The sequence below is a fragment of the Gigantopelta aegis genome, chromosome 9 (assembly GCF_016097555.1).
Source record: "Gigantopelta aegis isolate Gae_Host chromosome 9, Gae_host_genome, whole genome shotgun sequence".
Taxonomy (NCBI): Eukaryota; Metazoa; Mollusca; class Gastropoda; order Neomphalida; family Peltospiridae; genus Gigantopelta; species Gigantopelta aegis.
The window spans coordinates 29,769,734-29,797,634 of record NC_054707.1 but is presented as its reverse complement, the minus strand read 5'-3'; the positions used below and the strand labels follow the sequence as shown (position 1 = coordinate 29,797,634).

At 35.6% G+C, this 27,901-nt stretch overlaps 1 protein-coding gene across 3 annotated transcripts in view; it reads right to left on the bottom strand.

Moving 5' to 3' along the window:
- Nucleotides 1-1,122: 1,122 nt before the first annotated feature.
- The window catches only part of LOC121380966 (protein lin-9 homolog), a 53,088-nt gene continuing 26,309 nt past the window's right edge, over nt 1,123-27,901 (bottom strand). For 2 of the 3 annotated variants that reach the window (XM_041510020.1, XM_041510022.1), the window contains exons 10-17: nt 26,343-26,462; nt 23,329-23,430; nt 19,550-19,630; nt 15,239-15,385; nt 8,198-8,296; nt 6,735-6,821; nt 3,317-3,411; nt 1,123-2,400 (exon numbers count right to left, since the gene is read on the bottom strand). In XM_041510020.1, the coding sequence (XP_041365954.1) occupies nt 2,301-2,400; nt 3,317-3,411; nt 6,735-6,821; nt 8,198-8,296; nt 15,239-15,385; nt 19,550-19,630; nt 23,329-23,430; nt 26,343-26,462 (831 nt within the window). In that variant the 3' untranslated portion in view covers nt 1,123-2,300. The remainder of the gene's footprint in view (nt 2,401-3,316; nt 3,412-6,734; nt 6,822-8,197; nt 8,297-15,238; nt 15,386-19,549; nt 19,631-23,328; nt 23,431-26,342; nt 26,463-27,901) is intronic. The other variant, XM_041510021.1, reaches the window with a different exon arrangement.

Sequence of the window (27,901 nt, the reverse complement as noted above, 5' to 3'; positions counted from 1 at the left end):
TCTTTATTCAAAGGCCAGAATATTTAATACAAAAATAACAAAATGAGAAAATGAAGTATAAACGTTTTAATATTTTCCAACAAAAGTTGAATTTCTAAAATTTACCTATATCATTATTTTAAAATTTTGAAAAAGAAACTAGCATTCTGAGAGCATGGGCGTACGACCCGGGGGGTGGGGGGAATTGCCCCCCCCCCAAATTCGGGCAAAACAGTGGGGAAAATTCGGGCAGTTTTTATCTGGGTAAAATTTCGGGCAAATCAACCACTCCAGCCCCCCTAAATCAAAGAGTCCTCATACGCCCATGTCTGAGAGTACTGCTAAAGCCATGCATAACCCCTACTTGGCCTAACAAATGTTCTATCTTCTAACGCCAAGGGTCATAACTTTGTAAAAAAAAGAAGAAAAGGATGAAAGGATGGAAATGTTTTAATGTCACACTCAACATATTTTATTTACGGTTATATGGCTTTCGTTAAAGGACAGCGGACACAAAAAGACATGTGTAATGGATTAAGTTAGCGTCAAAGACCGCATTACTCGATCGCACGGCTCGCTGCGCGTCTTAGTCAATAAGGAGAGCACGGTAGTTGCATCTTGTGGCTTACGACAGCAAATAAATTCATTACACCATATGTGTGGTTTAGTGTCTGGTGTCCTTTAAGGACTACACAGATATTGAGAGGAAACCTGCTGTCGCCACTTCATGAGCTACTCTTTTCAATTAGCAGCAAGGGATCTTTTATATGCACCATCCCATAGACAGGATAGCACATACCACGACCTTTGATGTACCAGTCATGGTGCACTGGCTGGAGCAAGAAATAACCCAATCTCCGATGGGGATCGATCCCAGACCAACTGCGCATCAAGCGAATGCTTTACCACTGGGCTACATCCCGCCCAAAAAGAAAGGCAGGTAAATGGCCATGAAACCTATAGTCTCATCAGGTTGGACAATCGGGGCTAAAATACACCATTTTAACTGATGATACTCGATTATTTATTACTTTGTGCAAACTGATGACACCTTCTTTTGACAAAGTTGCATACTTTCATACAGTACCCCCTCCACCAACAACAAACAATAAAAGCAAAAAACACAACAACAAAGTAAGCAGATTGTTTGTAATGAGTTTAATGTATGCATGTAATTAGGTTAATGAAGTCAATGGATCAATGAAACTACATTTCACACTGAAATAACAAACAGAAACTGATTTACATACAATGCTTTTTATACAGTACATATTATAAATGCATATATTACTTTCCACAACAATTATAATAAATTTTGAAAAGACTGATCTGCATGTGATGCAACCTGTATAAAGTATTTTATTACATAAAATTAAAGTGTTAAGTGGGGAAAAAAATTCATTTTGTCTCATAGCTATTTCTCATCATCTGTCAACATAACAGAATTCATCTTATTGCACACTATTGTTTTAAAAAACAAGACAGTCCTAAAGAAAGCACCTACAAACGAACATCAATAAATTATCCTAATGTATTATTATCTTTTTTTTTCTGTAATTATGTAGCCACCCTACTTAGGTTACATAACCTGCTCACCTCATTATTAGGATACATTTTTACAATGTAACATACCATGTAGGTCAGCAATAGGTCTAAACTTGATAAACCAGTGTTTTAGTGTAGCTTGTGTTACACAGTGTAGCATGTAAGTTCAGTAACATTTATTATGTACCTAGTAAACTTGTAAGTGCAAATGGTGGGCGAGATCTACAGGTAGCTCAGTTGGTGTAGCACGCGCCTAACATACTTGGGTTGTAGGATCGAAACCCCTCGGTGGACCCATTCTCTGTCCCAACCAAATGTTTGACATACGGTAGCTGATGATTTTTAATCCATGTGATCTTATGATGAGGTTAAACAAAATAAACTTTAATTTGAAGTGCACTGCTTAAACAACTGGGATGGTTTCCCAAACTAACACATGTTCAAGTGAAAAATCAAATCTACTCTTCATAAATGCCAAACATTACTGTGTCGAGGCATAACACATTTGTTTTCGTAAGTTATTTAACCAGTAAACATCTTTCACTTACAAAATGCATTCAGAAATGCAAACACCATCTGCCAAAGAATACAGTGTCGATTGTTTAAAACAAACATGAGAGAATTATCGACAATTCTCCAGCTGTCATGTCTAACATACAAAAGAGCATATATTTCTGTTCTATTTTCCACTCCTGTGCCTGTTCACTTGCTGGTGACAGCAGTGCACACTGGACGTGACCTGTTGAACGTAGCACGAGAAGACTGAGTTGTGGGTTTCAGCTCGTCAGGGATGAAGCAAATGCATGAAGGTTGCCCATCTGGCTTAAACCACTCTCTATGTGGTTAATGTGAATCTCAACATTGTTCTGAAAGGAGCTGCAAAACCAAACAAATGCTGTAAGCTAGTGCATCAAGAGTAATAACAAAACTAAATAAAGTCAATAAAAATTCACTTAACTCTGTCAAAAATGGGTCAATCACCATAAAAGTCAAACTTGATATGTAATAATACATGATAAAGCTATACACAACATTTTAGCTCATTATATCGAGTTATTGTAAAAAAAACATCTGGAAAACTATGTGTGGGACAGACAGACAGGACAGAAATGAAACCCAATAGTCCCCTCCGGTTAAACCGGTAGGGAACTAATAAAACAGAGAGCTGTCCAGTTATCTTTAAACACAAACAAGGAACTATAGATGGGCAATTTCACATCATGATGACATTCACAAAACTTTGAAACATCATAGGAAGAAAACTAAATGTCTACAAAACTTATATTTAACTAATGAAGTACTCTTCTTCAATGTTCATGGTATCGAGTTTAATATCCTATTTATTACCCATAATTGAATTTCAGTTTATATCACTGAACTTGTTTGATTAACATTCCGGTAAGGCAATCATATTATGATGTCATCGAATGACATCAAAGTGTGATGTCCCACTTGATGTTCTAGTAGGACTTATTATTTTGATATGAATCAAGATATTTTAAATCATGTGGGTAATACTAATACTAAAAAAACCTGTCACCATCTCTGCCAGAAACGTTTTTGAGGACACAGAGTTCAACTGTATCCCAGACATCTAAGACATGTTACATCATTGCATATTTTGAACGGAAGATACAAAGCCTCGATTATCAGGTGTCTAAGGGGCATATTAATAAATTACTGGTTTGCTATTTTTAAGCAAACTGAAGGACAGAGAGTAATTTTCTTAAACAGATGACAATTTGGAGAGCTGATGTCTATAATCTAGTTACATGATAGAAAACTGTCTTACTTGATGCTATTCCCATCCAGAGTTTCTCTAATATCGGACAAGCTGTCTGTTAAAGACTTGAATTCAAACGAGTTGAAATCATGTTCGGAAAAGGTCTGAAACAAACAACACATTATCAATTTTAATGAAACGTGACAAAATATAGAAGCTAATATACAATGAGCACATTTATCATTATTGCAATCCAATTGGTAACTGTATGGAACACATGGTCAAAAGGAATTATCTGTCTAGGTACGATGGACCGGCCTCGGTGGTGTCGTGGCAGGCCGTCGGTCTACAGGCTGGTAGGTACTGGGTTCGGATCCCAGTCGAGGCATGGAATTTTTAATCCAGATACTGACTCCAAACCCTGAGTGAGTGCTCCGCAAGGCTCAATGGGTAGGTGTAAACCACTTGCACCGACCAGTGATCCATAACTGGTTCAACAAAGGCCATGGTTTGTGCTATCCTGCCTGTGGGAAGCGCAAATAAAAGATCCCTTGCTGCCTGTTGTAAAAGAGTAGCCTATGTGGCGACAGCGGGTTTCCTCTGAAAATAGTGTCAGAATGACCATATGTTTGACGTCCAATAGCCGATGATAAGATAAAAAATCAATTTGCTCTAGTGACGTTGTTAAATAAAACAAACTTTACTTTAGGTACGATGGAATTTATTATAGCAGAGATCCGCTGTGTAACACCAATAGGAAACAGAGCTCAGAGCCTGTGTTAAGAACATTCCCTACAAAATCATCGGCCAGCGGAGCCTGTACTAGTATCCTGACGACACCAAAGCATTCATCGTGCCAAACGTGAATGGGAATCATGGTCAATCAGAGAACAGCCTACTTACTGCTAGGTAAGCTTGCCAAACACCACATCCCTTGAAGGATTGGAAGTAAACTTCAGTTTAATGTGGGTTTTTTATGTTATCTGGTTACTGAAGTTACATGATTGTAATCTGCTGGCAAAACTATCTTCCCATATTCTTGCCAAAAATATCTGTCAGTATATGTTTTAACAAAAAAAATGTTTTTTGAGTTTGGTTATAATACATGTACATGTATATTCATTAAAAGTATGAATGCATCTTGTATTTTAACAAAACAGTGTTACTATTATAACCATTCATTTACAGGACAACTAACATAAATAAGCACAACAAGCAAACATAAAAACATACACGTTTTGATAAAACACTGAACAGTTTTGTTTTGACTGGTATATCAAAGGCCGTGGTATGTGTTATCCTGTCTGTGGGATGGTGCTTATAAAAGATACCTTGCTGCTAATCAAAAATAGTACAATACTTTTCTATAAAATTTGGGCCATTCAAAAGTTGTATGGGCAAGTCAAAGTGTTGACATGACTTGCCTGAATGGCAAATAAAAAAAAATCCAAAGTACACACCCTGTTACTTCAAAGTAGCATTACAGATTTGTAAAAGAAAACCCTCGATTAGACTACACCTATTTTACACTAAAAATACTTACTACATCTGCTTGGGCTGGAATTACACAAAGAAGTCTCCAATGTTAACAAGGTACACATGTTTATAAACTGTGTATACATGCCCTCCCCTATCAACGTCAAGCTAATCATTGCAACTACAAAGCTAGTAGAGATGGAACTAACCCCCATGGTTCTAGCTTTATTCAGTTGTGGAAATATTGCAATTATCATATATTTAATAACTAATAATAGTAAAAACTGTATTGAGTTGTCATTAAGTAAACATTTAGCTCCATTTTATTTGTAATGATGACCAAATCAAATGGATGAATTATATGCAGGCTAACATTACATTCACTGTTACAGCAGCAGGGGTTCAAACATTTTCAAAAAAATTACTTGCCACAGGGCAAGTGCCAGTCAGATATACACTTGCCCCATATATTTTTCCACTTGCCAATACTTCTTAAGGTAACCAATTGTGTTACTCCTATTTATTTTAATACAGTGCTTAATAATGTAATAATACTGGAAGCAATTGGTTTGATTGCACAAATAAAGAATTTTGCCAATAGGTTACAACACTTACCCAGGAAGTACTAAATGTATAGGCCTACGTCTGTTGATTTAAATTTTGTTCTTTGTTTGGTAGTGTCCACTTGTTCATCTAAATATAATTATTGTGTCAATGTATGTCTTAGTGACCACTTGTTGTATTGCCGTGGATGTGGCGAGAACCCTTTCCACTTGTGAGCCTTTTATGGCTGACATTGCTTCAAAAATGTTTAAGGATTTTGGCCCATGTGTCATAATTATGAGTATATTATTTATCATTCTCTGCCCCAAAACACTTCTCTGGAATGTTTTTACCCTGTTCATAGCTGAGAAAAGTCTCTCACTAACAGCCGTGGCTGGGCTCAAAGTAAACATGAGCTCTGTTACTCTGCAAATGTTTTTAAATAGTGCATGATTGGTAAACAACAGCAGGGGAGGGGGTATACATCGATTGCAGCCTTGTATCTTTAATTTATTGAGCATAATTTATTTGTTAAAAACTATCAATAAAGCAGAAAAAAATGAATATATTCATGTATGCTTAGAGTACATTGCACCATCACGATTATGGTGTAGGGCTAATGAAATCTAACTTCACTTTACCCGTTCATTTTACACGAACGTAGATATTCTGCTACAAGGTTTATGATATCTAAACTAAAATATCTTGCAACTTTTTATAAGAATACAGTTCATAATATTTATGCTTTGTTCAAGTGAACTCGGAAATTATAAACTTGCTTTACGTCCCCGTTCATTTGCAAAGAGCAGATTCTGGAACCGCATTAATGTCTAATTTAATTTGAATACATGACAATTTTAAACTGTATCCTACCTCATATACCATGTTAGCAAGGATTAAACATTTTGATTGTGCACACAAGGCATGTATACTTTATTTTTATATAAGCTGTAAAGCGTATTAGACGCTATTTCCAAGTTTGAAGATACTCGAACCGATTACTTGTACAAATTCAGTCGAACGTTCAGTGGCGAAAATTACTGATCTTAGTAGATAGTAAAGGTGAATAACTTTAAAGTTGTTATGGAACTTTTCAACACATTGTTTACCGTTTTGGTGTGTTAACGCATTGGCAAGAGTTCCGATCGTTTCAGCATTTAGGGTTAGGGTTAGTTCTCCTTAGAGCTATGTAAATGCTCGAACGATCGGAACTTTTTCCAAAGGTTTTACCGAGATTTATAACAAAATTAAAAAAAGTTTTAGGTTTTACATTAGTCACTTGTCATCGGGCATATGCAGTTAACATAATTACTTACCCGGCATGGAAATTCCACTTGGCATGGGCGTCTGGCGATGGGATTTTTGATCCCCTGACCAGACATGGGTTTTTTTAAATGTTCATTAGCAAGAGTTCCTAATCAGTATGTGGTATAACAAGCGTACATTTGCCAAACAATAGGTTTCTTACCCGAACTTGCAACATCAATGAAGTCAGGCTGCCAACAAGTGAGAGAATTCTCTCATTCTTCGCCGTCTTCTTGTTGTAGAACATTGCCTGGAATGAAATATTAATTAATTTTAACAATCAAATCTTACTGAGGATGCAATAGGTAAATCCAAATTTTAAAGACTTAGTATGTAGCCTCACTTTATGTTGGGTGTAGAAGTGGTTAACAGTAGAGTCAAATACATTATCAGCCTGTAGCTAGGCTAGTTATGCAGGAACAAGAATACCACTGGTGATGACAATAAATGTTACCATTCCACCAACAATGACTGAAAGTGGGATGTGAATCTTAGTTCATTTCCAAACAAACTGCCATCAGGCCTGGTGTTTATAAAACTTTGTGTCTAGACTCAAGACTAATAGTCTCAGACTAACACCATGTCAACACGTGAACTTGTTAAAGATTTCAGCCTAGACTCTTAATGTTTTATAAGCATGGGTCCAGCATGACACAGTGATTGAGAATAATGGCTGTAAATACTGGACATCTTGACTTTTTGCATAATTTTAAACAAAAGTTTCATACAAATTAGGAAAACCCATGAAAACAATACTTGCCATTTTACATATGAACATTTTAAGTGAAAATACATAAGCAAAGGATATAAACCTCCTTGTGTTTTTTGTCAAACAGTAATCCAGTAGCTTAAAGGTTAAATGATAAAACTCTGACTTTGACCATACTATGTGAATGAATATTTTGTAAAGGTAATTTAAGCATAAAGGAGATTTAAATTGCTGAATTCAAAAACAAATGATAAAATTCCAGAACCTTTAACATGTAGGTGAACCAAGTTAATCCAATCCTGCTTAAATATAAAGCCATCATTGAAGTACAAAATACCTGTACGATCAAGCAGTTTAAGCTGACAGCCTGGTATATATTAGTGACAAGTATATATTAGTGACAAGTATAATATTAGTGACGAGTATATATTAGTGACGAGTATCTATTAGTGACGAGTATAATATTAGTGACTAGTATAATATTAGTGACGAGTATATATTAGTGACAGAGTATATATTAGTGACGAGTATAATATTAGTGACGAGTATAATATTACTGACAAGTATAATATTAGTGACAAGTATATATTAGTGACAAGTATAATATTAGTGACAAGTATAATATTAGTGACAAGTATATATTAGTGACAGAGTATATATTAGTGACGAGTATATATTAGTGACAAGTATAATATTACTGACAAGTATAATATTAGTGACAAGTATATATTAGTGACAAGTATAATATTAGTGACAAGTATATATTAGTGACAAGTATATATTAGTGACAAGTATAATATTAGTGACAAGTATAATATTAGTGACAAGTATAATATTAGTGACAAGTATATATTAGTGACAAGTATATATTAGTGACAAGTATATATTAGTATATGTTATACTTGATATCTGCTCACCTGACAGATTCGGCTCACCATTACTTGTGCTTCCTCCTCACATTTCTTTCTAATCTCTGATGGCTGATCAACTGGCATCAGTCCATGGTCTGGTGCAATCTAAACAAAGAGAAAAAAACAACAACAAAAACTTTATAGTTATGCAGGGGTGCAAAAAGTACTCGCCAAATGCGAGTAAAAATTCCGACAGACAAGTTAAAACATGCATCGGCGACTCTGCGTCAGCCACGAGAGAGCATTGGTTCAAACAGCACTAAAATATATGGCTATATGGCTTAAACAAAAGCACAAAATTAAATGTATGGCTAAAAACGCATTACAAACATGCGTTGTTTACATTATTCAACATTTAATAATGGATGCTCAGACCAAAACATTTTCAGGTTTTAACAACCCAACACCATTTTCGCCAATTGATACAATGAAATGCTGTTATAGCTAAAAACAAGAACAAAAACAAACACACAATCCTCCCCCCCCCCCCCCCCCCCCCCCCCCCCCGAAAATGGTTCTAATTTGATAGTATTTTCGATTTAGCCTCATTCCTAGGAAACAGAGCAGGTCAAAGGTCAATAGTTCCTACAAATGATTTGTTTACGTTGAAAATGTTATCGATGTGTTTTGAATAGATTCTTCTGTTAAATACTTGCGGGATGTCACTTGAATTTTGTAAATCTACATGTATATAAAAGAAATGTGAAAAACCTAGTCTTGACTAACAGCTTTTGGGTTTGATTTCGTTTGTTTGCCATGTGATCTTGAAATCACTTACCAAGTGTTCTTAATAATGTTTTGGTTATTAATATTTAATGTGTGTGTTTTTTGTTCAGAGGGTTGGTAAAATATGTGGACATAAACTGAGCCCCCGAAGTGGGCGAAAATGCAGGGCGGGGGGCATTCGGGGGTATGCTATTATAGAGATATTGTTAAAAAATAATAATTAATATATTGTTCTACAGGCTGGCGGACTAGTAGAAATTCTGGTGGGCTAGTAAATTTTAGTTTATTCTGGTCCGGCAGGCTAGTGAAATATTTTCCATCTATGCACCCCTGGTTATGTTTTGTAAACAAGGGACAGTATTTCAAAATGTTAGGCGCACATGTAATTTGTGTGATTTGTTACTACCAGAAAAATTGTTTTGTCAGTAATTTCAGTTTTGCTGGATATAAAAAGAAAAGTTTGGGAAATAACAAAAACATTTTATTTTAATGTGTAATTTGTTAAAAACATTGGTCCATATATAAATGAAACAGCAATATTCACCCATTGCAGGGTTGAAAATTAGCAGTCGCCCAGTTGCCTGTGGCGACCTTAATTGGCTCAGGGAGACTAAGAATTTTACAAAGATAGTCCTTTGAGTGACCATCGATTTTAGGGTTTGACAAGTACCAGTTTTAAAAAATGCGTTGATACTCAATCGAATGTGACGAAACATACTGCATCTATGATGAAACACATCACGTCTTTTTAACAATTGTTTTTCAATGCTATGATAAAAATGAATCATATTTAATTAGTTTATTAGTATATTATTCTGGGACAAAATAAAAATTAAAATCTATCTTGTAGTTTTAACTCACACATTCGTGAGCGCATGCGTACATATACAAATAACTGGAATTTTCTAATAATAGAGGAATTTTTCCAAAAGTCAGTTAATTGATTGTGGTTGTCATTATTGGTTTAAGCTTAAGCAATTTGCATGAAATAAGAACAGATCAGATCTAAAGTCTTGAATAAACTACTTACATGATGCCATAACCGTCCAAAACGTATTGTAATAAACAATAAGTACGCTTTTATGCTTTTTAGTATGATAACAAAGTACATCGTATATTTTGGTAAAATGTTTGTTTGTTTTGGGGTGAATTTCCACATATTTATTTTTCTTCTTCAGCCAGTGCACCACGACTGGTACATCAAAGGCTGTGGTATGTGCTATCCTGTCTATGAGATGGTGCACATAAAAGATCCCTTGCTACTAATCAAAAAGAGTAGCCCATGAAGTGGTGACAGCTGGTTTCCTCCCTCAATATCTGTGTGGTTCTTAACCATGTCCGACACCATATAACCGTAAATAAAATATGCTGAGTGCGTCGTTAAATAAAACATTGCCTTCCTTCCTGTACGACAAAACCGTAATACATAATATAATTAGGGCACAATGTGGAGTCGAATGCGCATTTGGCAAAATAGTGGATGATTCCATGTATCTCTATCTAGTGCCTCGTCTATAGGACAACCACTCCCGAAGAAATCATTTGCTGGACATTTCATCACTCTTGCATGGCCACAAAGTTTATTTCATCCCTCTTGCATCGTCAATCAAGTTTATTTCACGCCTCTTGCATTGCCACAAAAAGGACTGCCACTACCAGACTAGTTTTAAACAATGCACAGTTCTACCTTTAGTCTGTTTTTTTACTACATTATCTTTTACTTGAGAGACAATGCATGTCAAGCTGAATACCTTGGCTGTTCTAGCATTTTGTCTTCATTCCTGTATTAAAAATGAGATTTAAGCTGCAGAATTTAATGGTAATTTATAGAGAAACATTGTTATTTATACAGGATTTCTTTTACAATTTGTTTTATTTGTGTTGGTATGGGATTAAAACTTAACAACATGTGTTTATATTAATTTTAACTTTATTCATCATGTTTTCTTTTGATACAAACGGACTATATATGGTTAGCACATGGTTATTATTCAACAAAGAACGTTCTAGTTTTTATTTTGGCTGTGCAGTTAAATTTCAATATGATAATTGGTGAGCTAGTTGAATTTGAGAAGGGCTAGTAAGATGTTTCTGCATGTTAATTTTCAACCCTGCCATTGTGAAGAATATGTTTGAAATTCTATTTTCTCGATTAGCTCATACTACTAAACTCTATATTTGATCATTTCTTTCTTAATCTCTCTTCTAATGTAAAATACTTTATTTTTGCACGAACTTAATTTTTGTGCATTTCACACAGTGACAACTACATGTACATGTATATTTAGCACAAAATAAAACCTTCAAGAATAGTAATCTATTAGGTCCCAACAAACCATTGTGTCTAGTATTGGAATATCCCACACAACATAAAAACTGGAACAATATTTACTTTTATTTACAATATTCAGTTTCTGTGCAATCATTTATATCTGTTTTTAATACAATGTTCAGTTTCTGTGCAGACATTTATATCTGTTTTTAATACAATGTTCAGTTTCTGTGCAGTCATTTATATCTGTTTTAATACAATATTCAGTTACTGTGCAGTCATTTATATCTGTTTTAATACAATATTCAGTTACTGTGCAGTCATTTATATCTGTTTTAATACAATATTCAGTTACTGTGCAGTCATTTATATCTGTTTTTAATACAATATTCAGTTACTGTGCAGTCATTTATATCTGTTTTTAATACAATGTTCAGTCTGAACCAACATCAATGATGATAAAAAGGCACACAAAGATCTTAACATAGAAGGAAATGTTCCTTCGTCTTCTTCACAATTTTTCCTTCAATACATGTTGGAGCACTCAACCACTGGCCAATGCAAATTAATTAACATGAATATTCTGGTTCTCCCAGAATAATGGATAATGTCTGTGAAGAGGAATCAAGACCATGTACAAGAACGTTTAGTCACATGGTCAGTTTGTTTTACTGATCGAATGAGGTGCATTAAATTATAGATGGTGTTGCAATCAAACATTTATTTGAGACAGAAACACATGTTACATACCTCTTGACAGTACTGCTGTACTCCGACGATGATTGAGGTGAGAAACATGTTACTTACCTCTTGACATTACTGCTGTACTCCGACGATGATTGAGGTGAGAAACATGTTACATACCTCTTGACATTACTGCTGTACTCCGACGATGATTGAGGTGAGAAACATGTTACTTACCTCTTGACAGTACTGCTGTACTCCGACGATGATTGAGGTGAGAAACATGTTACATACCTCTTGACATTACTGCTGTACTCCGACGATGATTGAGGTGAGAAACATGTTACTTACCTCTTGACAGTACTGCTGTACTCCGACGATGATTGAGGTGAGAAACATGTTACTTACCTCTTGACATTACTGCTGTACTCCGACGATGATTGAGGTGAGAAACATGTTACTTACCTCTTGACAGTACTGCTGTTGTCCGACGATGATTGAGGTGAGAAACATGTTACTTACCTCTTGACATTACTGCTGTACTCCGACGATGATTGAGGTGAGAAACATGTTACATACCTCTTGACATTACTGCTGTACTCCGACGATGATTGAGGTGAGAGAGAAACACGTTACTTACCTCTTGACAGTACTGCTGTACTCCGACGATGATTGAGGTGAGAAACATGTTACTTACCTCTTGACATTACTGCTGTACTCCGACGATGATTGAGGTGAGAAACACATGTTACTTACCTCTTGACATTACTGCTGTACTCCGACGATGATTGAGGTGAGAAACATGTTACTTACCTCTTGACATTACTGCTGTACTCCGACGATGATTGAGGTGAGAAACACATGTTACTTACCTCTTGACATTACTGCTGTACTCCGACGATGATTGAGGTGAGAAACATGTTACTTACCTCTTGACATTACTGCTGTACTCCGACGATGATTGAGGTGAGAAACATGTTACATACCTCTTGACATTACTGCTGTACTCCGACGATGATTGAGGTGAGAAACATGTTACTTACCTCTTGACATTACTGCTGTACTCCGACGATGATTGAGGTAAGAAACATGTTACATACCTCTTGACATTACTGCTGTACTCCGACGATGATTGAGGTGAGAGAGAAACACGTTACTTACCTCTTGACAGTACTGCTGTACTCCGACGATGATTGAGGTGAGAAACATGTTACTTACCTCTTGACATTACTGCTGTACTCCGACGATGATTGAGGTGAGAAACACATGTTACTTACCTCTTGACATTACTGCTGTACTCCGACGATGATTGAGGTGAGAAACATGTTACTTACCTCTTGACATTACTGCTGTACTCCGACGATGATTGAGGTGAGAAACATGTTACATACCTCTTGACATTACTGCTGTACTCCGACGATGATTGAGGTGAGAAACATGTTACTTACCTCTTGACATTACTGCTGTACTCCGACGATGATTGAGGTGAGAAACATGTTACTTACCTCTTGACATTACTGCTGTACTCCGACGATGATTGAGGTGAGAAACATGTTACTTACCTCTTGACAGTACTGCTGTACTCCGACGATGATTGAGGTGAGAAACATGTTACTTACCTCTTGACAGTACTGCTGTACTCCGACGATGATTGAGGTGAGAGAGAAACACGTTACTTACCTCTTGACAGTACTGCTGTACTCCGACGATGATTGAGGTGAGAAACATGTTACTTACCTCTTGACATTACTGCTGTATTCCGACGATGATTGAGGTGAGAAACATGTTACATACCTCTTGACATTACTGCTGTACTCCGACGATGATTGAGGTGAGAGAGAAACACGTTACTTACCTCTTGACAGTACTGCTGTACTCCGACGATGATTGAGGTGAGAAACATGTTACTTACCTCTTGACATTACTGCTGTACTCCGACGATGATTGAGGTGAGAAACATGTTACATACCTCTTGACATTACTGCTGTACTCCGACGATGATTGAGGTGAGAGAGAAACACGTTACTTACCTCTTGACAGTACTGCTGTACTCCGACGATGATTGAGGTGAGAAACATGTTACTTACCTCTTGACATTACTGCTGTACTCCGACGATGATTGAGGTGAGAAAAACATGTTACTTACCTCTTGACATTACTGCTGTACTCCGACGATGATTGAGGTGAGAAACATGTTACTTACCTCTTGACATTACTGCTGTACTCCGACGATGATTGAGGTGAGAAACATGTTACATACCTCTTGACATTACTGCTGTACTCCGACGATGATTGAGGTGAGAAACATGTTACTTACCTCTTGACATTACTGCTGTACTCCGACGATGATTGAGGTGAGAAACATGTTACATACCTCTTGACATTACTGCTGTACTCCGACGATGATTGAGGTGAGAAACATGTTACATACCTCTTGACATTACTGCTGTACTCCGACGATGATTGAGGTGAGAAACATGTTACATACCTCTTGACATTACTGCTGTACTCCGACGATGATTGAGGTGAGAAACATGTTACTTACCTCTTGACATTACTGCTGTACCCCGACGATGATTGAGGTGAGAAACATGTTACATACCTCTTGACAGTACTGCTGTACTCCGACGAGGTGATCATTGAGGTGAGAAACATGTTACATACCTCTTGACAGTACTGCTGTACTCCGACGAGGTGATCATTGAGGTGAGAAACATGTTACATACCTCTTGACAGTACTGCTGTACTCCGACAATGATTGAGGTGAGAAACAGGTTACATACCTCTTGACAGTACTGCTGTACTCCAACGAGGTGATCATTGAGGTGAGAAACACGTTACGTACCTCTTGATAGTACTGCTGTACTCCGACGAGGTGATCATTGAGGTGAGAGAGAAACACGTTACATACTTCTTGACAGTACTGCTGTACTCCGATGATGATTGAGGTGAGAGAGAAACACATTACGTACCTCTTGACAGTACTGCTGTACTCCGATGATGATTGAGGTGAGAGAGAAACACATTACGTACCTCTTGACAGTATTGCTGTACTCCGACGAGGTGATCATTGAGGTGAGAGAGAAACGCATGTTACGTACCTCTTGACAGTACTGCTGTACTCCGACGAGGTGATCGTTGAGGTGAGAGAGAAACATGTTATGTACCTCTTGACAGTACTGCTGTACTCCGATGAGGTGATCGTTGAGGTGAGAGAGAAACATGTTACGTACCTCTTGACAGTACTGCTGTACTCCGACGAGGTGATCATTGAGGTGAGAGAGAAACATGTTACGTACCTCTTGACAGTATTGCTGTACTCCGACGAGGTAATCGTTGAGGTGAGAGAGAAACATGTTACGTACCTCTTGACAGTATTGCTGTACTCCGACGAGGTAATCGTTGAGGTCTTTGTTCAGCTTGTCAAGCTCCAGCACAATGTGAGCATACTTCTTCTGAAACTCCACACACAGGGGCTGCTGGTACGACCGCTGCAGGAACAAAGCACAGGTCTACTCTTAAATTAGTATCACCTTACATTGCAAAATACTCCTTCAATAACACAACCCACTCGCACATATAATGAAATAGATAAAACTTGTAAAGAGTAAAAATTAATGGTGTTGTAAAGCCAACTTGTAACAATTATAAAGAAAAACAAATCTTGGTATTGTTATATACATTTACATTAACAATGCAAATACGCATTATGAACAAAACATGACCGAAGTGTTCTCATTCAAATATATATTTTCCCATATTATTTAGCTTTTCCTCATTACATATACGTATAAAACAAGCAATTAGAAACAAACTGCCATTCATTTACTTGTAGATTATTTAAAGACTGGCTGCTCCATCACTCTATACTGGAACAATCTCTGCACTTAAACTGCATATAAAACTATTCAAAAACTGTGTACGAAACTATCCATGTACACAAACTGGGTACTGACATTATGAACTGAAATGATTTGTGTAAAAACCTGGTACTGAAATGATGTATTAAAACTATCTGTGTACAGAAACTGGGTACTATACATACTCTCCCCCTGTTGAGTCGTTGTCTCTATTAAGTCGTGCCATTTGGGATTTTCTCCCTTTTTAAAATAATACTCCACCTACTGTTTGTTTATGTTCCCAGTCTCACAATAAGACGTGCAGTCAGTCAAGTACAATGTAGCTAAGAAATTTTAAGTATATCCAATTCTTTGTTACATTTTACCTTATAGGTAGTACTAAACCAAATAACTTCCGGCTGGGTCAAAGTTCGAGGTGCACCCAACTTTTGATAGCGAAGTGAACACCACAAGTCCTGTGATTGGTTATATATGTGAGTGTGTTGGTTATAAAAAAAATTAGTTTCATCTGGGCTAAAAATGTATGCAATTTTATTTCATCTAGTACCACTGTGTCAAGTAGCCTTGTGCTTGGAACATGTATGGGGTACCTGTAAAAAAAAGTACTCAAATTTTGTGCGGAACTAGGGTAGTCATAGATGCTACCCGTTATCTCAGAAATGAGCAGCTTGACACCCACTTTTTTGTGATTCACTTTTAGGGTGAGGGGTGGTAGTATTTATATCCGTGGCGTTTATGTCGATTGATACGTTGCAGGTAGGAGTTTTAGCCACATATGTTACTATTGTCGTCTATGGGATTTGATTTGGTAGTATACACCCTATAGCACATATTCAGTGCATAATAAAAAATATTATGATTTTGTGATTTTATTTAATTAAACTATACTGGTTGATTAATTAGCTGTCACTGGACCACGCAAGTTCACAATGACTTTGACCTTGACACTAATCACTGTACATGGCTCTGAATGGAGTTTGAATCAAAGTTAGCACTGAGGAAAAGTTGGTTTTGGCCTATAATTCATACTGTAAATATTTCAATAATTTCTTTTTACATGGTATTTGACTTGCCATATACAACTGCTCTTAAATATGGTGTTATATATAGGCAACCTGAATTAAGATTTTAATAGCAATTTATTTTTATATTAAAAATAACATGTGTCAATAGTGGGTTAATGTCTTTAGTTTCCATTAACATAGTTAATTTTTCATGTAAGAAATTCTGAAAACTCAAATTTGTAAAGAACTTGATTTTTATTGTCATTTTGACATATTTATAGGGTGCTAAGTTATATTTTAGACAAGTTTGTAGTTTTATGCAAAATTTAAAATAAATTTAAAGAAAAACTTCACCAAAGACATAATTAAATTTGTTGTCACTATTGTGCCTTCTGTTCTTAGTTATACATAACAATAATCTTGTTAAACATACCTTTAGATCTCCAGATCAAATATGTTTTTTTAATAATCACTTAGTTTGCTCTCATGAAGACCATTTTAGGTTTATACTGGATTCAGAACCAATTTTTTTCAGATTTGATTATCTGCCTTGGAGTAAGTTGGTAATTTATTTTATTGTTAAAGCTGTATTACCCAGTGTTACTAGCTAAATAAAATGCCGGATTACTGATTGTAGAAATACATCCAATATACATATTGTATTGATCTGGATTAGAAAATAATGCAATAAAATAGATGTTCGGGTAATTATGTCATTTAAAAGTAGTTTTTTAAAGTAATTAATCAAAATGTGTGAAAGCTGGATGATAATTCCAGATATCACAAATATTAAAAGCTCCAACTACAGTAGGCTACACATAAAATATAGTCAGGAATATTGGTGGCTCCCAATGGTTTTGATGGTTCATTATGAAAATCAGCATTGCCGATGGATTTGAAATTCCCAAACCTGGTAAGTTGAAGACAGCCACACCCTGCATACAGGATTTCCTCCCAACACTAATGTCCAGAACATTAAGTTATTACTTCATACAGGTACAGTCATGTTGGTGTTTCTTTCCTCAGACAGTGTATTTTTTTAATACTGATATTTCTTTGATATACCTGTTCAGGTCTCCTAATCTAGGGGTCAGTCAAGTGCATGTGTTTTAATGGAATACTTTAAAGGAATAGAGGTACTCTGACTATCTTTGTTGTCTCTACACATATACCTGAGTACACACACCAAACTGACAGTAAACATCTTCAGGAGTTTTATTTTAAAACATTTTGTTGTTTAATATGACATATTGCATTTGTACAAAACTGTATAGAATATATATGCCTTATGAGGTGTACATTATATTAGGTTGCACTGTAGAAACAAGAGTTTCAGTGAGGCTGTCACTTTATGTCAGAATACACCAGATCCTGGTTGTCATAAAAACACATAGCTGGACACTTTTTGAAAAATGTATATTATCAGTATAGGTAGTACTAAACCAAATAACTTCCGGCTGGGTCAAAGTTCGAGGTGCACCCAACTTTTGATAGAGAAGTGAACACCACAAGTCCTGTGATTGGTTATATATGTGAGTGTGTTGGTTGTAAAAAAAATTAGTTTCATCTGGGCTAAAAATGTATACAATTTTATTTCATCTAGTACCACTGTGTCAAGTAGCCTTGTGCTTGGAACATGTATGGGGTACATGTAAAAAAAAGTACTCAAATTTTGTGCAGAACTAGGGTAGTCATAGATGCTACCCGTTATCTCAGAAATGAGCAGCTTGACACCCACTTTTTTGTGATTCACTTTAAGGGTGAGGGGTGGTAGTATTTATATCCGTGGCATTTATGTTGATTGATACGTTGCAGGTAGGAGTTTTAGCCACATATGTTACTATTGTCATCTATGGGATTTGATTTGGTAGTATACACCCTAAAGATTTTTTTTCTACACAGAAACCAAAATATGTAAAAAACACATGACCCATATGTCAATTAAAACATTTGTAGTTTTCTATATTTATGGCGATCATGTCCAAAATATCTATCGATGTGTTGTCTGCATGTGCATGTTTATTTTACATACTAGTGAGTGACGTCAGTAAAAATGTGATGATACAAATAAGGGCGCTAAAATTTTAAAACATAAACTAAGGATGTAGATGAATAGTTTTACTTTTTAAAATATGACTATTACTACAATATATATAGTTGGTATTATATCTGAATAAATAATAAAAGAATATTTAGATAAAAAATAAAAACAGAAACAACCAAAGCTATTTGAAAAAACAAATAAGAAGTTAATCCCACCTTATATTGTAAGCAATATTTTAAATAACATGCAGCAATCTGCTGATCCCTGCTAAATCAATAGAAATAATTATAAAAACAGGTCCTTTTTCATTGACATAAGACATAAATTCAACCATACAAATTACATATATAATTATATAATTAGTTTTTATGAAATTTTGTGCTTCTATACTTGAAAATAGTAAATAACACTCAAAAGAGTGACATTTTTTCATTTAATGAGCGGGGGTAGGCCAATTGTAACCATGTGTGTACTTTTGATTGCATCAAATATGTAGATCTTTCTGCATTGTTGGTTCAAGTAACAATTAAAAAGTTTCTTCAACTAATAATTATAATAAAATTACAAAGCAGTTTTGAAATACATTAATACAATTATTAAGTACCTCAATTTACCAAGAACCCATGCTACTAAAAGTATCTATGTACAAAAACTGTACTGAAAGTCTGTGTGTGTTAAAACTGCATACTGAAACTGTTGGTGTATAGAAATTGCCCTCAAATTGTGTATTGAAAATGTTTGCACACTGAAATTGTCTAAGAAACCTACTGATTTCTCAGCTTGAGTATTCATTTCTTTTAATTGACGAATCCAGTCCTTCTTTATTGCTAAAATCTTGGACAAACGAGTCTGAAAATAAAGTAGTACATTCATGATATCTGTGTGAACTACACAACCATCTTTTTAAAGTTACTGCTAGGAAAGACGGAAGAATGTTTTAACTTTTTTTTTACATCTAAACACAGATTCAGTGCCGCAAAAATAGAAAATAAATCACGAGTCACCCCGACCAGCATCAATTATAATTTACAAGTCCACTAGAATTCTTACTGGTCCATCAGACTGCAGCACAATATAATATTGTTATATTAAATACACTTTTAATGACCATCCAGTGACTTCTTCATTGCCCACCCTATTCAAGACATACTTTTGTTTTAAATATGTTTTAGGTTAAAGACAGCTTAGTTGTGAGTTACACAATTTATACTGCTTTTAGAAAGTGAAAACTATATTATATTTCACTGACATACAAATTCATTTATTTCGTATTGGACAAACAACAATTTTTTTTTTAATTTTTTTATTTAATGACGCACTCAACACATTATTTTACGGTTATATGGTGTCAGACATATGGTTAACGACCACACAGATTTTGAGAGGAAACCCGTTGTCGCCACTACATGGGCTACTCTTCCGATTAGCAGCAAGGGATCTTTTATTTGCCCTTCCCACAGGCAGGATAGCACAAACCATGGCCTTTGTTGAACCAGTTATGGATCACTGGTCGGTGCAAGTGGTTTACACCTACCCATTGAGCCTTGTGGAGCACTCACTCAGGGTTTGGAGTCGGTATCTGGATTAAAAATCCCATGCCTCGACTGGGATCCGAACCCAGTACCTACCAGCCTGTAGACCGATGACCTACCACGACGCCACCGAGGCCGGTTGGACAAACAACAAATGCAAGTTACCAAAAAATGGGACTCCCTATTTATAGCTTTTAATTCCCATACACTGTAAGCACTGTATGATCATAAATATTATTGTACATTTCAATAAAAAGGTAGAAATGAGAAATGCTGCAGTTTATTAAAGGAGACCGGACACCAAAAGACATGTAGTGTGTAATGGATTAAGTTAGCGTCAAATACCGCATTACTCTAACGCCCGGCTCGCTGTGAGGCACCGGTCAGCTGCGCGTCTTAGGTTTGGGGTAAAAACAGAAGTGGGCGGGATTATGCATAGATCTGAACAAAAGCGAGGCAATACGTCATCGGTGAGAGTTAACAAACAATACCGGTACACGTGTTGATTCTTTGGTTGTGCCTTTTAGTCGTCTTTTTTTTTTTTTCTCCAGGTTTATCGGAAATTTGATTTAAAGATAATTAGTGTTATTATATACTGTCAACGTAAGTATATGATGGTTAACTGCGCAGTGTTTAACTGCAACAGCAACAGCAATGCATCCCAAGAAACGGCCAACATCGTGTTTTCGATTTCCAAAAAAACTAAAGTTGTTTTAAAACATGGATGCATTATTGTCGTCGAACGGGCTTTACACAAACTAAATACAGCAGGTTATGGTACATTTACAATGTGAAAATTAAAACAAGTATGTACTTAAGATATACATTAAATAAAGGTATTGCAATTTGTTCACATACGAATATTTAAACTTCACATTTATGTACCTATAATTACCAAATTAATTTTCACTGACAGCCCATAACGATTCTATACTAACGTCTCTTTATCTAGTTGGTTTGTTAACCTTATAACAAAACACCTTCAAAACGTGAATTATTACGTTAGTTAACAATCTTTATAGTCAGTTCAGTATGTTGTCATTAAAATTAAAATGCTAACACTTTGGCAGGAACAACATACATGTATGTACTGTGGCCAGAAGGAATGATGTTTAATTAGTTTTAAAGCTAATGTCGATTATTAAAGCATAATAAAATTGTACTTTTCAATGCTTTCTGTATATCATATTAAAAATACTCTACACCAAATAATTATTTTAATACCCTGGGTTTCTGCCAGAGGGTGCGGAGGGTACACTTACATGTATGTACTAAAAAATCTCAGAAATTAATGTGTATATATATATATATATATATATATATATATATAATGTTTTATTTTTTCGATAGATTATAGTAACATAATTGCTGTTTAAAATTTTATAAAAGTGCATCAAATAAAATGTTCAATAAAAAAACACATTTCAAACCTATAACCATCGAATATACTCCTTTGAATATATTTAGTTTTTAAAGGCCCGTAGGAACGACTTTGGGGGGGGGGGGGGGGGGGGGGGGGGGAGAGCCCACTGACGGACCGGGTATAAACTCTACATCAGATTTTGGTTACAATGGCAAAAATTAATGTGATAAAGAAAACCTCACAAGTGGGGGGCACAAATGTATGATTAAAGAAAATAACACTGGATATATTGTAAAAAAAATTTTATTTTATTCCAATATATAACAAATGTGTTTTATGTCAGTATGTGGAGCAAACTACCAAAAACAGTTGGTTTGAAATCATGATTACAAAATCCTAAAGATAAAAGAAACTGGTTACTAACCTCACCCTCTACATATTATCTACATTTGTATAGGCCTGTAGGAACGGTATTTGAAGTGGGGGGAGGGGGAATACAGTCTCTAGTGAGGGATACAAACTAGATTTTTATCTTTATATCATCTTTATTTATGCAAAGTAGTGAAAACTTAAAACATACATTTTCATCCTAGAGTATGTGATGGAGAACAAGCCCCTAGGCCCGCCCCTCCCCAGTTCCTACGGGTCTGTTGTATTTTATATTAATAAATGCAAAGACAACATAATAATATTGTCGATAAGACATATTAGTTGTAAAGTGATTGTCAGTATGTGGCAATGGTATAATATTTTCCAACATTTCTGTTTCTGTACCCGGTTGTGGACAGTTTCGGCAGACTGGCAACACATTTTCTTAATAATTAAAAATACACGGTTTAACCAAACACATTAAAACTTGGAGGGTAATTAGTTAAGAGAACAAAGTTTTTTGTTAAATTATTATATCTTGCTTTGGTGAGGAGGGGACGCTTTTTGGCAAATTTGCGAAATCGGCCTATGGAATATCCACTGACGTGTCATATTTACATCTATGCTGAACAAGATTTATGATGAAATATTAAATTTTGTGTGCTTTTCTTCTAATTAGGTCCATTTGCTTCAGTTTACATTAAAAATGTCATAAAAAATTATGTTTTAAAAAATGCTTGTATGCTAGTCTATGACCGTGTGGCTTCCTCGTCTTCGTCGGCAGCTGATTCATCCGAATTTTCGTCTAAAACAACATTTCCAGGATTAGGGACAAAGTCTCTGATAAGTGGTTCAAACTGATACGGTTTGATGCCATTAGCACAAGCTGGACACAATGCTTCGTCACTCGAATCGCTAAGTTCGTCCATGCTGCTTGGTAGTTTCTTCAGTTTGCCTCTCATCGATGACGTCACAGTCTAGCTCATCAATTGTCGACAGTTTCCGGCAAACATCGGAGATCGCCGGAAAAAACCCCCAACCAAGACTGGCACGCTTAACTTAGTTAATATGGGGAGCGCAGTAGTTGCGTGTTGTGGTTTATGACGGCAAACAATTCATTACGCCGTATATATGGTTTGGTGTCCGGTCTCCTTTAATAAAATAAATGTCTTAAGCAATCGCTTGTTTACTTCGCCAATTTTTTTCAACTTGTCCCCTTTTTTCTGGGAGAAGTCATTTGTAATATTTTAATCGCATATTAGTGCCTGATGCTAAGTACATACCACTAAGACAAGAAACTTGATGGGAAACCCGCCATAAGTTCCTCCCTCTAAACTCATCAGTCGACCCTTGAAAGGGGAACCACTCAGTAATGGATCATCATTCTGAAATTTAAAATACCATCAAGTACATGTGTCACTGACAAGAAGAATCTAAACACATTTACAGCCATACGGTGGATGTAATTGTGTCAGCAACTGGAGTATTTAGCACAGAAGAGTACAAGAGACAAGAGCCAGACGTAGTTGGAGAAACATGGACTGAGATGTGAAGGTGGACAGCACGAGAGGTGGAAAGACAGGAGGAACTGGCCAGATTGGGAACAAACTAGATGAAAGAATGAAAAGAAAGCAAGAAAAGAGGGCAGATGGATAAAATATAAATTTTAAAATGTAGTTTGGAAGACAACGCTATACATCCAAGTCACATAAGTTTGCATGGCATAAAAGTCTGTGCAGGTTAATTAAGTAACATTATGTCTTGAAACAAATGTTGCAGTATGATTGTAAACAAACAATGTTAATTTAATTTAGAAAATAATTGTCAAAACAAAACATCCTGATTGTGAATATATGTATAAAACTGATAGATAACAATTTGACTGAATAAAAGTCTAAATTGTTGCACTATAGGCACGCTTTTGTGTTTTTTATCACCTGTCACCGCTGTAATGATAAACATTGTATATCAATTTACTTACAAAATTTTACATAAAAGCTTCAATACATACCTTACTTTGAATTTCTCTCTGAAAGACAACACAACCAATATGGCTGCCCAAAATATAAAGCTGACAGCATGGCCTATATATTTAGCTGTAGTCTGTTTCATAATTATCATAGTCCTATATGGTTATGAAAACACTATTTGTGCTCCTTTGCAATGACCACTTTTGTTGAATAATGATCATAAATTACGACACTGGCTTTTTTTTTAATACATTGTGATTTTGTTTTATCGAAACTAAGGAGCATGGAACAACAGTTATATACTCAAAGGCAAAAGTTATTGTGACATGGATTGTTTGGAGTAATAAATTTGTGAATGGATTTATGGATGTAAACCTGAGAAAATGTGCATGAAACAGCTCAAAGTAATGCAACCAAGCAGTTGTTGCAGCGATTGCATGCTTTGTGCAAGAAACATGGAATATTCGGGAGAAATGCTGTCCAGTGTTCACAATAAAAGGCCAGACATTTAGTCACAAATCATTGCCACTCTGTGCAGCCTTCAGAAGTTCAGAAGTCAGAAAAACACCATTAGTGAACTGTTTGATGCAATTTTGTCATGCCACGCCTCAGTGAAAATGACAGATGGCGAGTCATAGGGATGCTTGAATCTGGGACCTCGCAGTGTGACATCGCATGTCAATTGAATGTCCACAGAAACACCATATGGCACTTATGGCAACGATATCAACAAAACAACCAGGTCAGAGACCGTCCCCGTAGCGGCCGACCACCCGTGACAATCCCTCGCCAAGACACGTGGATCTGAACCACACATCTGCGACAGGTTCCAGTCAGCAACCCTCACCATCCCTTTCTCCAGCATTTAGTGGCCTCAATGAGATGACGGTGCCAGGCCTGTATCAATGCTCAAGGTGGACACACTCACTACTGACTGTGTGAACTTCGCTCTGGACCCCCTCTAGTGATGTGTCTCATTTGCATATGGCAGGTGCACCCTTTTCATGGACAATTGCTCGATTCCATACCTTCGGACATTTCTCTTTCCATGTTATAACGTTTCATACACGGCAGTAAAAACTTATCAGCAATTATCTTTGTCTTTTGCGTGTCACAATAACTTTTGCCTTTTAGTATATTTACCTTATTTGCATAATCTAAATTAAACTGAAACAAACTATAATGGGAAGTGTTGTTGTCTAGAACTTATGAAATGTCGGATCCATTACCTGTTTTGGTGAACAGATTGATTGTTTTAATGTTTGCTGTGCATACTTAATGTCGTCATGCAGACCAGTAAATACAGGAGGCTGCCACTAAAAAAGCACTCATTACTTGAGGTTTAAAAAAATATTTAATTTTTAACTTTCAGTTATCAGTAGTAACACTTTATTGTTCCATTGTATTGTGGCAGTAAAACGAATATTTTTAAAGATAGATTTTGCCTTTAAATATAACACAGATGCTTTGGTGTGCAGACTTTAGTGCCACCAGTGTATACAAAAAATGTTATACTAGACTAGATGCAAAGTGTTAAAAGCTGCTACAGTGTACAATATTTGGGCTATTATTGCTTTTTTACAATTTACTAACACATTACTTACAATGTTTTACTTAAAGGGACATTCCTGAGTTTGCTGCAGTTTTAAGATGTTATCGACTAACAGACTTTTGAACGAATGTAATTACGTATCAAATATATTTTTCTGCATAAAACATTAGAGGCTGTATATTAAACATGTTTCTGACTGTTTTAATATTTGTACTAGGTTAAATTTCATTTTATTTCCTAAAATATAATTTTTTTATACTTACGAAATTATTTGAAGACAAAATCTAGTTTGGGCTTCTTACAAATATTAAGACGACCAGAAACACATTGAATATACAGACACTGATATTCTAAACAAGAAAATGTATTTAATATGTAAGTTTAATCGTAGAAATATTTTATTAGTCTGAAACATCTTACAATGCGGCAAACTCAGGAATGTCCCTTTAAAACATCAAATCATCTGCATGTGGGTATTACTCCAAATTAATTTGATGCCAAAAATATTACTATATAAACAGCTCTTACTTCTGCTATTTGGCACCTAAAACAATAGAAGTAGGCACCATCTGGCTCCTGAACAGAAAAGTTATGTAGAGGGCTGATATCATATATATCACATTACAGCTGCTCTACATCAATACATGGTATCAAAACCTTGTATCACAATAAGATATTGTATTGTTACACATCTAAGTGTTCTAGAATGTTTCAAGAATAGATTAACATTGAGATGGTATATTAAAAGTGACAAACAGGTAGGTAGAAAACTCACCAGGTGTTGACTAGGAGATGATAAACCTGGAATGAATCTTGGAGGGGAAAACACACCCGGCCGAGGTCGTGACTTCTTTTGAAAAGATGACAATGGAATTGTTTCCGATTCCTCTGTACTCTACAAAAAAAAACAAGTTAGATGGGGTTTTTTAAAAGCTACATGTATGGTTTATGTCAACAATTCAGTTTTGATCTCTGCTCAAAATCTCTTTGAATGGAATGACTTTGCACACAAACAAGTGCGGCAGTTCAGTGTAAACCAAGCTTATTTGAGCTTAGTTTAAGAATTAAACCTCTCATCTTTGAATCACTGACAGGAAATTGGGCTACATGTATGCATTTGTGATTTTTAAAAATCAGATTTGTTAAAAGGAATACAAGTATTATATATCCAAGGCTCACCCTGGATTACAAATACCTGTAGTAAAAAAATTAGCCAAATTGGATTTTTTAATAGCAAAAATGAAAATGTTTTAGCCAAAACTGTTTGGCGCAGTACTGTATAGAGTATTTACGAATATAAAAATGCATCGTTTTCAGATGATTAGGACCACCACTCCCCTATAATAATATAATTTCTATATTTAAAATATAAAGAGATCAGTTGACATCAGAACTTTGAATATAGGCTTCCAAAGACAGCAATGGGGGACAGTTAATATATATCTTTGATTTTTCAGTGGGGAAATTCACTATTTTCAGAGTTGGAGACCAATGCCCCCTACAATCATCCACCCCTGCTTCTAACATTAAATCAACTAGTAGATGATAGATGGATTACTCATTGTTGATTGAAAGTGAAAATAAACTGTCAAAAACAATGACGTCATGGATCGTAATTGTAGGGTTTAAAAAAAAAACCAACAACATTTTTTTAATAAGTTCTTGTGTAAATTTTATTTTGGTAATTAGACAAGTAATATGTCCTCTAAACACATCAAAATAGTGTTAAATTAGTTTGGGTTTTTTACAATTTGTAGTTGAATAATTACATATTTCATGTTGGAAAGCTGGATGGATAAGAGTTAAAACCTTCTTTGTTATTTGATATCATAGAACTTACAAGTACACATGTAATACACTATAGCTAATTAAAATACTATTATTTCAAGTGGGTGTTATTCTTTACTGTACTGTACAGGTTGGTAAAGTTTAAACACAGCTGTCTATCACATTTCTAGTTTTATTAAAAGGCATTCGTTTCCAACATAAGCTAGAGTCCAAGGTCATAAGGTGAAATCCTTTCTGTCTGAGAAACTTGATAGAAAGTAAGTTGTCTTCGTGCCCCTCTTTTGAATGAAGAGTTTACTTTGGTTGTCTCCAACTTGCATTGGTGCCCTAATTATTTTTTTTAAACTGAAGGCAACACTTGCCATACCCACTCAAAGTTTAAATTCAACCCATTAAGACTGCTAATCATATATTTATGTCAGTTGTTTTTGATAAAATGATAACGAAATTGAAAATTACGGTCTGAAAATCCAGCTAACTTTTGTGATGTTACCTCAGTCTTACAAATATATTTTATCAAACGAATGTCATGATTATCGTTAACTG